This window comes from Meleagris gallopavo, chromosome 4 (assembly GCF_905368555.1).
Source record: "Meleagris gallopavo chromosome 4, MGAL_WU_HG_1.1, whole genome shotgun sequence".
NCBI lineage: Eukaryota > Metazoa > Chordata > Aves > Galliformes > Phasianidae > Meleagris > Meleagris gallopavo.
The window spans coordinates 25,620,797-25,633,474 of NC_139407.1; the positions used below are offsets into that span (position 1 = coordinate 25,620,797).

Below are 12,678 nucleotides of genomic sequence, written 5' to 3' on the forward strand. Positions count from 1 at the left end.
CCGCCCCACAACTCTCCGATTGGTCACGACGGGCGGTGTGTGCGCCACCTTGCGGCGGTGCTGCGAGTTGCCGAAGGGGCGCTCCGGGCTGCCGTGTGGCGGCAGGATGAACCCCGTGCTGGGGCTGCTGGTGTTCCTGGGCACGCTGCTGTACGCCTACGCGGAGGCGTTGGTGAAGCTGCTGCTGCCCGCCAAGAGGAAGACCGTCCGCGGGGAGCTGGTGCTGGTGACGGGCGCTGCCCGCGGTCTGGGCAGGGCCACGGCCCGCGAGTTCGCCCGGCGCCAGAGCCGCCTGGTGCTGTGGGACGTCGAGGCGGTAACGGGATGGGGTCGACGGGGAGGTCCTGCCGGCGCGGGGGGAGCGGGGCTCGTGGCTGCAGGTGGCTGCGGAGAGCTGGGTGCCGTCTCTGTGTGCGGTGAGGGGAGTGTAATGTATACAGAGTACAGCTGCCCCGCGGTGGGGATGTTTAGTAGTGTACTTGTGTGCTCACCTCCAGCACAAACTCGGGCATGCATGGCACTGCTCTTGGGATGCAGGAAGGGCTGAAGCCAAGCAGCAAGTCATTCGTCGTGTGTCATCCATCGAATGCATCAGTATGGGTTAGGGGCCGACCTCCTGGAAGGGAGCTCTGCAGAAAAGGTTGGTGGCCAAGAACGCCAGTGGTGTACTGGTTGACCAACAGCTGGCCAACTGTTGACCAGTGGTTGGACATTAGCCAGGAATGTGCTGTCATGGCCAAGAAGTGCATTGCAAAGAGCCTGGCCAGCACGTAGAGGGAGGTTCTCTTCCCTCTTTATTCTTCCCTGGTGTAGCAACTTGAAATCACAGAATGGCTTAGGTTGGACAGGACCTTAAAGATCATCTAGTGGGCAGGGTGGCCAACCACCAGACCAGGCTGTGCAGGATCCAATCCAACCTGGCTTTGAATGTCTCCAAAGATGGGGCATTCACAACCTCTCTGGGAAATCTATTCCAGTGCCTCACCACCTTCTGAGTAAAAAATTTCTACCTAATATCTAACCTAAATCTTTCCTTTTTTTAGTTTAAAGACATCTGGAACACTGTCCAGTTTTGAGCTCTCCAGTTCAAGAAAGAAAGGGATCTCCTAGAGAGTCCAACAGGGGGCCACAAAGATGATTAGGAGCCTGAGGCATTTTCCTTATGAGGAAAGGCTTAGAGTCCTGAGGCTGTTTATTCTGGAGAAGAGAAGGCTGAGAGGGGATCTGATAATTGTTTGTAAATACCTGAAGTGTGGAAGTCAAGTTGGTGGGTTTGGATTCTTTTTAGTGGCATGCAACAATAGAACAAAGGGCATTGGACAGAAACTGGAACACAGAAAGTTCCATACTAGCACAATGAAGAACTTCTTTACTGTGAGGGGGACAGAGCACTGGAACAGCTGCCCAGAGGGATTGTGGTCTCTTTCTCTGGAGATATTCAGGACTTGCCTGGACACTTAACCTGTGCGACCTGCTGGGCAGGGAACCTGCTTTATCACAAGTTTGGACTCCAGAAGTCCCCTCCAACCCCTATGATCTGTGCTTTTGTGTTCTATCTTCTGTGGGAAGGGAAGAGGTACTGACCTTAGCTTTGTAGCTGCAACATTCACACATAATTCCAGGAGGAATGCCTGAATACATGTTAGCAAGCAATGAATTAGGCAGCCAAGGGAGGCAGTGGAACCCAAAGCTTTGTACAGTGTAAGAGATGATGGAAGGTCAGAAGGAGCATGGCACCGTTGATCTGTTTTGATGGTAAAAGATGGCCTTGTTATTTCAGTCTAACACAAAACATGGACACTTTAGTCAGCTGTCTTTCCAGGTTGTACATTGAGTGCCATACCTCTTTTCTCACAGCCAGACTGTTACTCCTGCCATATGCTGGGTATACTTGTGATATCTCCAGGCTGTCACCTGCAGCTGCTCTTTAGTCCTCTGCATGCAATCAGGAAGCTGCCAGCTGTCACGTGGTGCCCACTTCCTGCTGTCCAGCTAAGTGAGCTTTACTGAGGCAAGGGCATTATTGTCTCTACATTCCATTTCTAGCAGCAGTCGTGTGCAGGTCCTAAATTTAAAGTCCTCCCCCGAGGTGCCATGGTGCCCAAACAGCAAAGCTCAGGCAATGTACGGTTGCACATGCAACTAAGCAGGCTTACTGAGGCCACGGTACTCATGTCATACATGTATCCTTCTTTCTTTCCTCCCACAGCATGGCCTCAAGGAGACGGCAACAGAGTGTGAAGGGCTGGGTGCCATTGTTCATACCTTTGTGGTGGACTGCAGCAAAAGAGAGGAGATCTACAGCGCTGCTGAGAAGGTAGGGAAAGCAGGCTTGTGTGCCAACGCTTACCCAAACATGCTTGGGTTTTGAGAAAGGCAGTGAAAACAGCACCTGAGGTTCTCCACGCAGATTGTGCCAGCTGTGACTGTGTAGAGCATATTTTCTGTGGGTGATGTGTAGGAGATAAATACTGGAGATAAATAAGGGAAAAACATCAGATCAAAATAAGCTTTCAGGACATTGCACAGTTCCTACCAGATTGAGAAAGAACATGATTTTCTCCTCTCTAAAAAAAAAATATCACAAAAAAACACAGAATTGTAAGAGTTAAATTAATTGTTGCTCACAACCTTGCACTTCTGTGATAATGAATGTCATGGGGGCTGCACGTTCCTTTTGTCTAAAAGGTGAAAAAGGACATTGGTGATGTCTCCATCCTGGTGAATAATGCTGGTGTGATTACAGCTGCCGACCTGCTCTCCACCCAGGACCACCAAATTGAGAAAATGTTTGAAATCAACATTCTCGCTCACATCTGGGTAAGGGCTGCTACTGTTTTTATGCCTTTGTGTTTTTGTGAGTGTTGTTAAGGATGAAAATGGCACCTGCTTTATCCCCTGCAGAGCTTCTCTCAGCTCTCTGCCAGCAGCCTGCTTGGAGGTGATGCAGCTGGGACATCTCAGAGCTGGGCTCTTGGCTCCTTGCCACTCTGGTATCTTACCCTGGGACTCAGCTGTCAGCAGGGCCTACAGGGTGGAGGTCACAGGTGCTAAAGAAATTCTGCTTGCAGTGGAAAAAAGGAGCACTTACAGATTGTACGTGCTAGGGAAGAGACGCTGGCAGTGTTGCTGCTGACAAGGAAAATCTAGAAAGCAGGCTAGGAGCAACATGAGAGCATCAGCCTCTGTTGATACTTGACTTTGCTGAAAGGTTCCCTTTGGAAATCAGACTGCACCATCTGAACAGAGAGTGGGCATCTGCTTCTCAGGGCCTAGGGTGCTATGTGGCACCTTGCATTAGGGATAGCTTCACTTAATTGCAAGTAATTGGGATCAGTGTTGAAGACATCTAAGAAGACATTGCTCTTTTCCTCCTCCTCCTCCCCACCCTATTTCTGCCCCTTTTTAAAACTCCTTTTCAAGACAACAAGAGCTTTTCTGCCAACAATGATGAAGAATAACCACGGTCACATTGTCACAGTGGCTTCTGCAGCAGGTCAATTTGTAACTTCTTTCATGGTGGCTTACTGGTAAGTGACTTCAAAATCAGCTCTCTTCATTTAATTTTAATTGTGTCTTCTCCACCAGCAAACACGGAGTAACAGAAATAAACTTCCCACTGAATAAGCTACTTCCAAAGGAGAAAAAACCCACAACATGCACCACATAAGGACCTATAGAGGTACCCACTGATTTGCTTATTAGCTCTGACTGATTCAGGTGATCCAATGAAGGACTAACGTGTTACAAATCAACTAATGCAATCTTCAATCTCTCTTCTCTCCATAACTGATCTGGACTTTTGCTTACTAAGAAAGGTATTTTATTCCCTTTTTCTTAGACTGTAGTGCTCTCGTGAGTCACTGTAGTGTTACCAAGTGAACATATAATGAGTAGCTTTTCCTATTTCTAGCGTTTGTGACAACTGCAGTGCATAGAAATACTTCTGCCACCATGTGGTAAAATGCAGGATTTGACAGTAAACCTTTCACATGACAGAAGAAACGTGCTAATACTTAGTGTTGCAAACATCACGTCACTACTGAGAGGTCAAGGCACTGCCCGTTTAAAATAGAAGCATTTATAACTCATGCACAAAGTTACAGAAAAACTGTAACATGGCATTTTATCAGACTGCATGTTGTTAGCCCTCTACTATGGTGGTTCCAAACAGAACCACTTTCCCTCGGTACGTTCCTGCACAGGGAGTCACTGTTCGTAGCAGGAGAACTCCTCAGCCAGGAGTTTTAATCAGACTTCACTGTTCACATCCTTAGCATCAAATACGTTCATCTGTTTCTGCTTGCCAGGAATTTTCTAGCACCACTCTAACAAGTAAACACTTTGGATTTATGCACTAACATTATCAGACTCTTCACTATAAAGGTAACTTTCTGAAAGACACCCACTCTACATCCCATAGCATCTTCCCCGAGCTGCAATGTGTATTTCAGCACTACACTGTGGCACAGCAAAAGTTAGAATTAGTCCCTGTCTTCCCATTGTTTCCCTCATTAGTCAGTACTGCATGTTCTCTCAGCCCCTTTCCATTTCTGTCAGGCCAGAAATAACGTTCATGCCTTCTGATTTGTGCTTTTTTCCTCCACCAGTTCAAGCAAGTTTGCTGCAGTTGGATTTCATAAAGCTCTAACAGAGGAGCTGTCTTCACTGGGAAAGGATGGAATAAAAACAACATGTCTCTGTCCAGTTTTTATGAATACTGGATTTGTCAAAAACCCCAGTACTAGGTAATGATCACAAGTCAGCATTACATATTTGCCCCTGCTTTACCTCTGTTATTCAAACTGAGTGCATGTCCCACATAGCAGTTGTCCTTATTTACCTGACTTTGTGCACGTGTGAAGCATCCTACTTCATATTCAGCTGCTGCCCATGTGTTATCACTGTTGATCTCACATATATGCTTTCCTTTGATTTTAGGCTTGGAAAGATCTTGGAGGTTGATGAAGTTGTGAAGGCACTGATGGAAGGAATACTGACCAACCAGAAAATGGTTTTTGTTCCACCACAGCTGAGCTTTGCTTTACTTTCTGAAATGTAAGTGGCATGCACACACACACACACACACACACACACACACACACACACACACAAACAAACCCCCAAAGAAGGGGGAAAAAAGATGCAACATAACTGCAAGAGTGTACAAGCATCACACCTGTAACATCCGCTTCAAGTTTAAGCTTCACTGTAGGAGGAAGTGTAATTAGCACTGTTAGTAGTCAAATACAACGTTTTGCAGCATAGAAATACTCCTGCATGACAGATAGATATGAGAAGTTTAGGTTCAACCCAGTTTCATTTATTTTCTACTATCTTCAATACTTTTTACCACTGCATTGAGTTATTTACGTCATTCCATATTTTACTTCAGACAGAGAGAGATCAAGGGATCACTTTCCCTTCACAAATGGGAATTGCCATAGGGCTTGCAAAGAACAGTTTCTCTGGACCAGCAGCCCCAGGCAAGCTCCAGAAACAGCTGAACAACTGCTGCTTTTTAGTGTTCATTTCCTGATGTCAACACCAGAAGGTCTAGGTCATGGAGACAGAGAATGCTTCTTTTCTCTGCCATGTGAAGTGAAATTTGCCCTCAGACTTCTTAAATATTCAGTGTAGCTGCTGCTTTAGTCGAGCTCTGTTTTCATTGGAGCTCTGACTGGAAACCTGACATTTACATAAGAGCAACTACACTGACACTTCAGTTAACTGCTACAGCATCCCAAGAAACACTTCATAATAGCTTGTTAATTAAACTCAACATCAGACAGTTAGGAAACAACTCTTGCATTCCAAGGGATATTTGGACAGCAGAAGTGTGCAAAGCCACAAAGAAGTGGTGCTTACTACTGTCATAACCCTTAAGATAACTCCATGTTAAGCTAGGAGCAGGCAAACACAAAGAGACATGGCTCCTGCTAAGAAAAAAAAACAACGCAGAAGAGGAAAGTGCACCTCAAGGTCTCTCTTTTGCCATCCCACCCTTTCCTCAGACTGCTGCTTTTGAAAGCAGAAAAGCCCCTTTATAAGCACAGCTCTCTACTGTGTGTTAAACCTTCAAGGGTCCTGCAAGTTGCAGCCAACATCTTTTCGTCCAAGCAGTGTTGCAGCCAACATCTTTTGCAGTGGATATCTGTCCTTGAAGTGATCATAAAAGGAGGAAGGTGTTGAAGGGACTGTCAAACTAGTCAAACAGTTATGAAGGCAGTGGGTTTTTAGGAAGTACTCCCCAGATTTAAGTTCTTGTCTCAGTCTGATGTGAACATGCATTCTGTGCCCAGATGAGCTCCAGTCTCACCTGTGGTGCCACTTTCTCCAAAACCTGAATTCTTACCCTAGGTTTAATTTCATGGGCTTTTTTGTTTTTTCTTTCATCCTCCAGGTTGATTCCAGAACGTGCCTCGAATGTTCTCAAAAAGCTGACTGATGTTAAGTTTGATGCAATCGTTGGGCGTGGAAGCAATCAGTGAAAAAGAAATTTTCTTATTTCCCCATGAAATGAGTGAAAGCAGAACATACGCTGAGTGTAGCACAGCGATTTGGATTCAGAGCAGAATTAAGATGTATACTTCTTCCAGGCTACCGCTTCCCATCACACCTTAAGGTCCATCCCACACCTGCAGCAGGAACAGATGTGCATAACATGGTGTGTTAGCAGAGCAGAGATGCAGCTCTAGAAGTCAGAAGGACTGTTCTGGCTCTGCATTCTACTATCTGACTCCTAGTGCTATTGCAGACAGGAAACCCAGCAAGGCCTATTTTGGGGTAAGAGCAGCTACCTACATGAATACATATTCATATAATATACTCAGGGATTGCCTGAGTATAAATTAATTTGGTCTTATCACTGAGCAAAGCTGTCTTGTGTGGGAAGGAGTGCTTTAAGGTGTCCCGCTTCATCTTAATGAATCATTTTAAGTTCAAAAAGCCTTGTACTGCACACTCCATGTTTTGTGCTTTTGTAATGAGTACTTGAAATAATACAGCCTTTTAATCACGTGTTACCTAAGTATGTCCATTATGCATGAGCACCATCAGAACAACTTGTACAGAATAAATGCAGTTCTCTACCCAGAAGGTGTCAAATAACATACTCTCTGCCTCCCAGACACTTTTCAAACACCTTCCTTTAAAACAAAGCACATAGCATGGGGGTTGAAACTAGATGATTATTGTGGACCTTTTCAACCCAGGCCATTCTATGATTTCCTTACAAATTTCTGGGTGCTCTGTTCTGTTTCATGTGCACCACAGAACGTGATTTATTTCATAAGAATGCAGAAAAAGTAGCACTGTTTTTCTCCTTATACCAGAAGGTAAATAATGCAACCTTCTGTAAACTATCTGTTCTAGTATTCAAAAGTCAGGCTCCTCTGTTAGAAGTAAAAGCAAGGATATGCTGTACCTTCATTCATGTACTGGGGTGAGCTGAAGTGGAAGTGTTTCTATGACAGTGTAGAATACAAGTGAAGGCCTCAGCTGGTAAGCCAGATATTTCTGGATCTATCTTCATTTCAACTGAGCAATGCATTCCTTGCAGCATACGGTTGAAACAGCACTGACTTCAGTTACCATACACACTTCCCCATACCCGTTCTCCTTCCTGAGAGTTTATCTATTCCACTCCACTGAAACGCTAAACCCATTCATTGCACAAGATGCTGTAGCACAGCCAGCCCTGGATAATCCTGGGCTTCCCCTTTCCACCCTGCTCTTCCCTTTGCAAATGTGGGGGAGCAGCAGCAGTGCAGGAATACTCTGTCAGGACCTGGGCCCAGACACGTGTGTGTGCCAGACCAATGGGCAGGAATATAAGGGGAACGGCCCCAGATGGGCCCAGCTCTTCCTCACGAGCCAGCTATGAAGCAGCCACCTGCTCTATCAGGACCTGCAATGACCAGGAGGCTAAGCCTCTAAAGCTCTGCATGAACTAACTGCCTTTGCCCTGAGGTACAAGAGAACACCATGCAATGGAACGCCGGTCAAAGACCTCTTCAGAGCACAGATTGTGTTTCTGCTTACTCACTGAACTGACTGTGGCAGGCATTGGCTGGCTAGTGGCCATTTGCAGGAGGCCTGAATACGCTGCCCACATTAAATACACCAAGAAGTGGGTGGCTTCTAAGGTAGTCCTTGTTCTGCATACCAATGTTTTTTTAGACTTCTCAGTTCTCTTCCTGGCCACAAGAGACAAGCTTATTCCAAAATCTGGTTGTTACAGGTACTTAGCAGAAGCCTATGCCACCAAACCTCATGTAGCAACTTCCAGTAAAGTCCCACAGTTGAATACTGGTGTCTCACACACTGGCTTAGGGCACTTGTGAGTTGGATGAGAGGCTCTGGACTCATGCTCTGCCTCCCTCTGAGCCCTGGAGCTGGCACTTCCCTGCCTCAGCCACAGCTCTGACTTGAGGTCTGTGCCAGGAGAATGCCAGCACTGCTGAGCTGTGAAATTAGGGTCTGGCTGCACTGCTGATGTGCTAATTAAGAACAGAAACAAGTTCCAGGAGAAGAGTAACAAGTCTGTAGTTCTGTGCATCTCCAGTGGAATCAAACATCTGCTCCACATTCAGGCTGAGCAACTGTGCAGCCAAAGCACTGGGACAAAATCTCTACTAACAACTGATCTTATACAAGCCAATTCTAGACATCAATGGAGCCTTCACTTTTCTCAGAATAGGTAAAATAAAAATCCTTCTATATCCAATTATGAACACAGTTTGAATACATCTGAATTTGTGAATGAAAAGAGAAAAGCAAGTAATCCCTTTCAAATAGGCCAATGCAGTTACATCATTAGAGCTGGGGGAACAAACTCAAGTTATCTTTTAAATTCTTCCATTTTTTATTAACATTTTAATTCTGGTTAGGGTTCTGGGTGCTGAATTATACAGAAGTAAGTCAAAGCATGAACTGGGCAATGTAGACTCAATTAGATATGCAAAATACAACAGGCTGATCCAAGAACAGTTACATTACAAATGCATCTGGCAGAACACATGGCAATTTTAAAAAGGAGATCAATTATTCTAGAATACAAGTAGCTTTGTGATGCCAAGCCAAGCACTTCACCAAAAACAACCACTCCAGATGTACTCTGCTGGAAGCAGGAGACCCCAAACACTTCCTACAGAGTAAGACCAGAAAACAGCCTTCACCTGAACCACGTCAAAGGGAATGGCTTTCAGAAATGCCATTAGGGTAGCTCAGAACACAGAACTCCACCTGCCTCCTGTTCCTTTGCCCTTGTATGAGCAAGGGCTGCTTATCCCAGTGCAACTCCGGCCTGATTCTCCTTAAGGCAATGAATAAAGCCACCACGAAGTTCAGCACAGGAACTTTCATAAGCAAAGGATGGGTGACCACCAAAACATATTTTGCTGACAGTTCCTCCTGTAAACATGACATGTCACCCACTGCACCTTCTGTAACATCACACAGCAGGACATACACATTAATTTGGATTAGTTGTACATTAGTTTGCTCTGTGCAAATTCCATTTGATAAGGAGCCTTTCTCTGGGACTTTAAATCTCTTAGGGAGGAAGAAGTTTTGACAGCATTTTGTTCTGCCCGACCACAGCCATGGGTCAGCCTGTTTACAGCAATCAAAGCTAGCTCATCAGCCTGTTTAGGAAAGGTCAGCACACAAGGGATTGTCTTATTCTCCACAGAGCTTAAAACCAACTGGGGCTCTGCTCCAGCCAAGTGGTAGAAAAAGATGCAGTCAAACAGAACTCATCAGAACAAACAGGGAAGACTTTCCTTAGAACCATCCAAGTTCCCTGAGGCAAACAACTACATCTCCAAGGCAGATTAGGATTTCCACACGTTACTCAAATTAATCTGCAGTTATTCCCACTTCTGCCTATTTTGGGGGCATTTTATTTCTTTTCTACAGTCACTGTCAGTTCTTTTTCACTGAAGATGAGGACTTTCTTTCAAAGAAGTCAAATTTCTTTTGACATTGCAGGAGACAGTGGCAAAGACCTTACTGATGCCAAAGAAGACAATATCCACTGCCCTCTGCTCATCCATCAGGCTGTTTCATTGCAGGACCTTGTCAAGTCTGTCAGGCATGACTTCCCCTTGGTGAACACATTGATGGTGAATTCTACTGATGTTGTTATACACATGGAACCTGGAAAGGGTTTCCACAATTAGCTGATTTTTCCATTTTGGAAACTGTAACCCTTCCTCTAAGTTAGCAGCTTCAGTACTCTGGACATTGGTATCACACAAGTACTTCCTACATAGCTGGGAGAACTTCCATAGTGAAAAAGACAACAGACATTCCTTTCACAGTGCAAACACAACATGCATTCCCATTGCCAAACCTGTCAATCCCCCAAGGATTATATAAAAATCATAAAGGTCAACTAAAAAATTTGGCTGCTTTACCAGGTGGGAAGTAATTAAAATAAACAGTAAGTGGGTCCAAACAAGATGTGACTCATAACATCTTGTGATTTTCTGATGCAAGCCACACTACCCAAAACCATATATATATAGACACCGGCCATCCATGCATCGCTACTGCCAGAGCCATCTGCCTCCTTCTGATCCACCGACCAGCCACTCAACATGCAGCCCAAAGGTAACACAGATCCTTGGCTCTCACCCGAGCTATGTTGCAGGCAGGTGCTGGAGCAGGTTGTCCATACAGGCTGTGGAGCCTCCACCACAGGAGAGACTCTGATCCTACCTGGACACAGTCCTGCACAAACCTGTTCCAGCTGACCCTGCTGAAGGGGCCTGGATGTGGGAGGGGGGGTGAACTCCATCAGCTCCAGAGGTCCCTCAGCCTTTCTGTGAGGCTGCAAAGAAACAGCTCCTGGCAAGGACCATTCAAAAAACACCCTTTACTTACCCTGGCTGCACACATCAGCAGCTCAAACACAGGGCTGGCACTCGAGGACACACACCGTGGTGCACACAACTCACAGCACAGCTCCTGCTGCCCCATTTCCCTGTCACTCCTCTCAGAGGACAGCCTCATTACTCCTCCACATCTCCTTTTCAGCCAAAAGCTGTAACTCTGCTTGCTGTCTGCTTCACAGGAGTCTCTCTCACAATGAAGTTCCTGCTGCTGTCCTGCATTCTGAGCATGGTCCTTGCTGTCACCAGTGCAGTAAGTACTGAACAAAAATGCACAGGCATCCAGTATGGGAAATCTTAACACTGACAGCTGGAAATTACATGGCTTTTATCTGTCAGGATAGCCTCAAGAACACCCAACGGTTGGTACACAGCTAAATGCATTTATGGTATTCCCAATCTAGATTTCCAAGTTAAGATTAAGCCCTTCTCAGACTTGAAAGCAAAAACAACAAATAGCAAGCTCACACCCAGCCCATCAACCAAGTCCTCATTCCAACAGCACAGAATTAAGCTGACAATTTTTCAGACACTGAAGATCAACTTCCTTTCTCAGATGTAGGATTCTAACAAGATGTTGATTGAAAAGATATATGTTTTTAAAAACAAAAAAATGAAGTACCTGTTTATTTTTGTTGATAATAAAACTAACAAAAAAAAACCCCACAAGTACAATGAATTATGCTTTGCTAAAAAAAAAAAATCAAAAAAAATCAAAAAAAATCATACTTTTTCTACAGCAGCAGCTTGACAGCAGTGAAAGCTCCGGTTCAGACAGCTCAGAACAGGTAAGCCTTCTGTTTCTCAGTTATTGAATCTCATCAGCTCTAATATTCAGATTTACCAGGAGGGGTTTGTACTGAACTGGGAAACACTAATGCACAATTCCTCTCCTTTCACAGTACCAACAAAAAAGGAACATTCTCTTTCCTTTGGATCCCATTCTTCAACTCCTCCTGAAACTCCCCAAGCATGCTCAGCCATCTGTTTTGCTGAGAGTCTGAGGTAAGCAACCCGTCTTGTAGCAGAAGACACAAGCCTGCAGCAAGCTCTACCACTACATTTGCTTACTTCTCACTTGCATTATTCTAATTATGCAATAAACAGTCTTTAGAGAAGTTTTTCTTTCCAGAAATAACACACAGCTCTTGGAAGCACTGCAGCTTTTATGCCTTGTTCAGCATGGTACTTGAAGAATTTTTATTTTTCTGCTTTCACCGTTAGCACTCTATGTTAATGTAAGCACCTCACGTGGAATGAAAACCCATGCTATTTTGACTCGTCACAGCACAGCCAGCTTTATCCTCAGCCACCAGCAGCAGCCTGCTCACCTGCTCGCAGGGCTCTGTTTTCCAAAGCCGATGATGCTGTTGGGCATGTGCTTCACATCATGCATCAATTAACAGACTAAAGCCACTAATGCCATTGGTTCTACTCTGCAATTCTGTTCTCACTCTGTAGATACCTATCTGAACAACCAGGGCTGTCTCCTATGAAATACTGCTGCTCTCCAATCATCTTCTGCTTCCTTCAGCTTCCCAATGCCTTTTGCCACCAGCACATTGAAACCACAGATCAGCAAAGAGGTTCCTGTGACTGAAGTCAGCGTGGGTCACAATGAATAGCTCACTCCATCCTTGTCTGCTTACTTTCTAAGCCTGAATAAATGATAGACAGCAAGCAATCACAATTTCTTCATCATTTCTTAACAACAAATATTCCCATGTCACTTCAGTGACCCTACTGTCAGCAAAACAGGAAGGGTGCTACTGCAGCAGCT

The 12,678-nt window shown here is 45.1% G+C and overlaps 1 protein-coding gene and 1 long non-coding RNA gene across 3 annotated transcripts; both read left to right on the plus strand.

The window, feature by feature from the left end:
• The first annotated feature begins 13 nt into the window (after positions 1-13).
• On the plus strand, positions 14-7,098 carry LOC100540432 (estradiol 17-beta-dehydrogenase 11-like). 2 transcript variants are annotated; one of them, XM_085222528.1, is made up of 7 exons: positions 14-316; positions 2,210-2,317; positions 2,689-2,820; positions 3,424-3,530; positions 4,611-4,748; positions 4,942-5,058; positions 6,404-7,098. In XM_085222528.1, exons 1-7 carry the CDS (start codon positions 107-109, stop codon positions 6,489-6,491), a joined length of 900 nt encoding a protein of 299 aa, XP_085078654.1. In that variant the 5' UTR covers positions 14-106; the 3' UTR covers positions 6,492-7,098. The 2 variants fall into 2 exon arrangements, with proteins under 2 accessions (XP_085078654.1, XP_010708024.2); XM_010709722.4 differs by having other exon boundaries at positions 173-640.
• A 3,341-nt stretch (positions 7,099-10,439) lies between these two features.
• On the plus strand, positions 10,440-12,495 carry LOC146544450 (uncharacterized). The gene is made up of 4 exons (XR_014882938.1): positions 10,440-11,151; positions 11,639-11,686; positions 11,801-11,903; positions 12,360-12,495. It is a non-coding gene; the product is annotated as an uncharacterized LOC146544450 (long non-coding RNA).
• Positions 12,496-12,678: the final 183 nt, after the last annotated feature.

Bases quoted from the DNA above. Each gene is read 5' to 3' on its own strand.
- LOC100540432 (XM_085222528.1), top strand. From the start codon at position 107: ATGAACCCCGTGCTGGGGCTGCTGGTGTTCCTGGGCACGCTGCTGTAC. The intron at 317-2,209 runs GTAACGGGATGG...TTCCTCCCACAG, and splicing joins TGCTGTGGGACGTCGAGGCG to CATGGCCTCAAGGAGACGGC. The intron at 2,318-2,688 runs GTAGGGAAAGCA...TTTGTCTAAAAG, and splicing joins TCTACAGCGCTGCTGAGAAG to GTGAAAAAGGACATTGGTGA.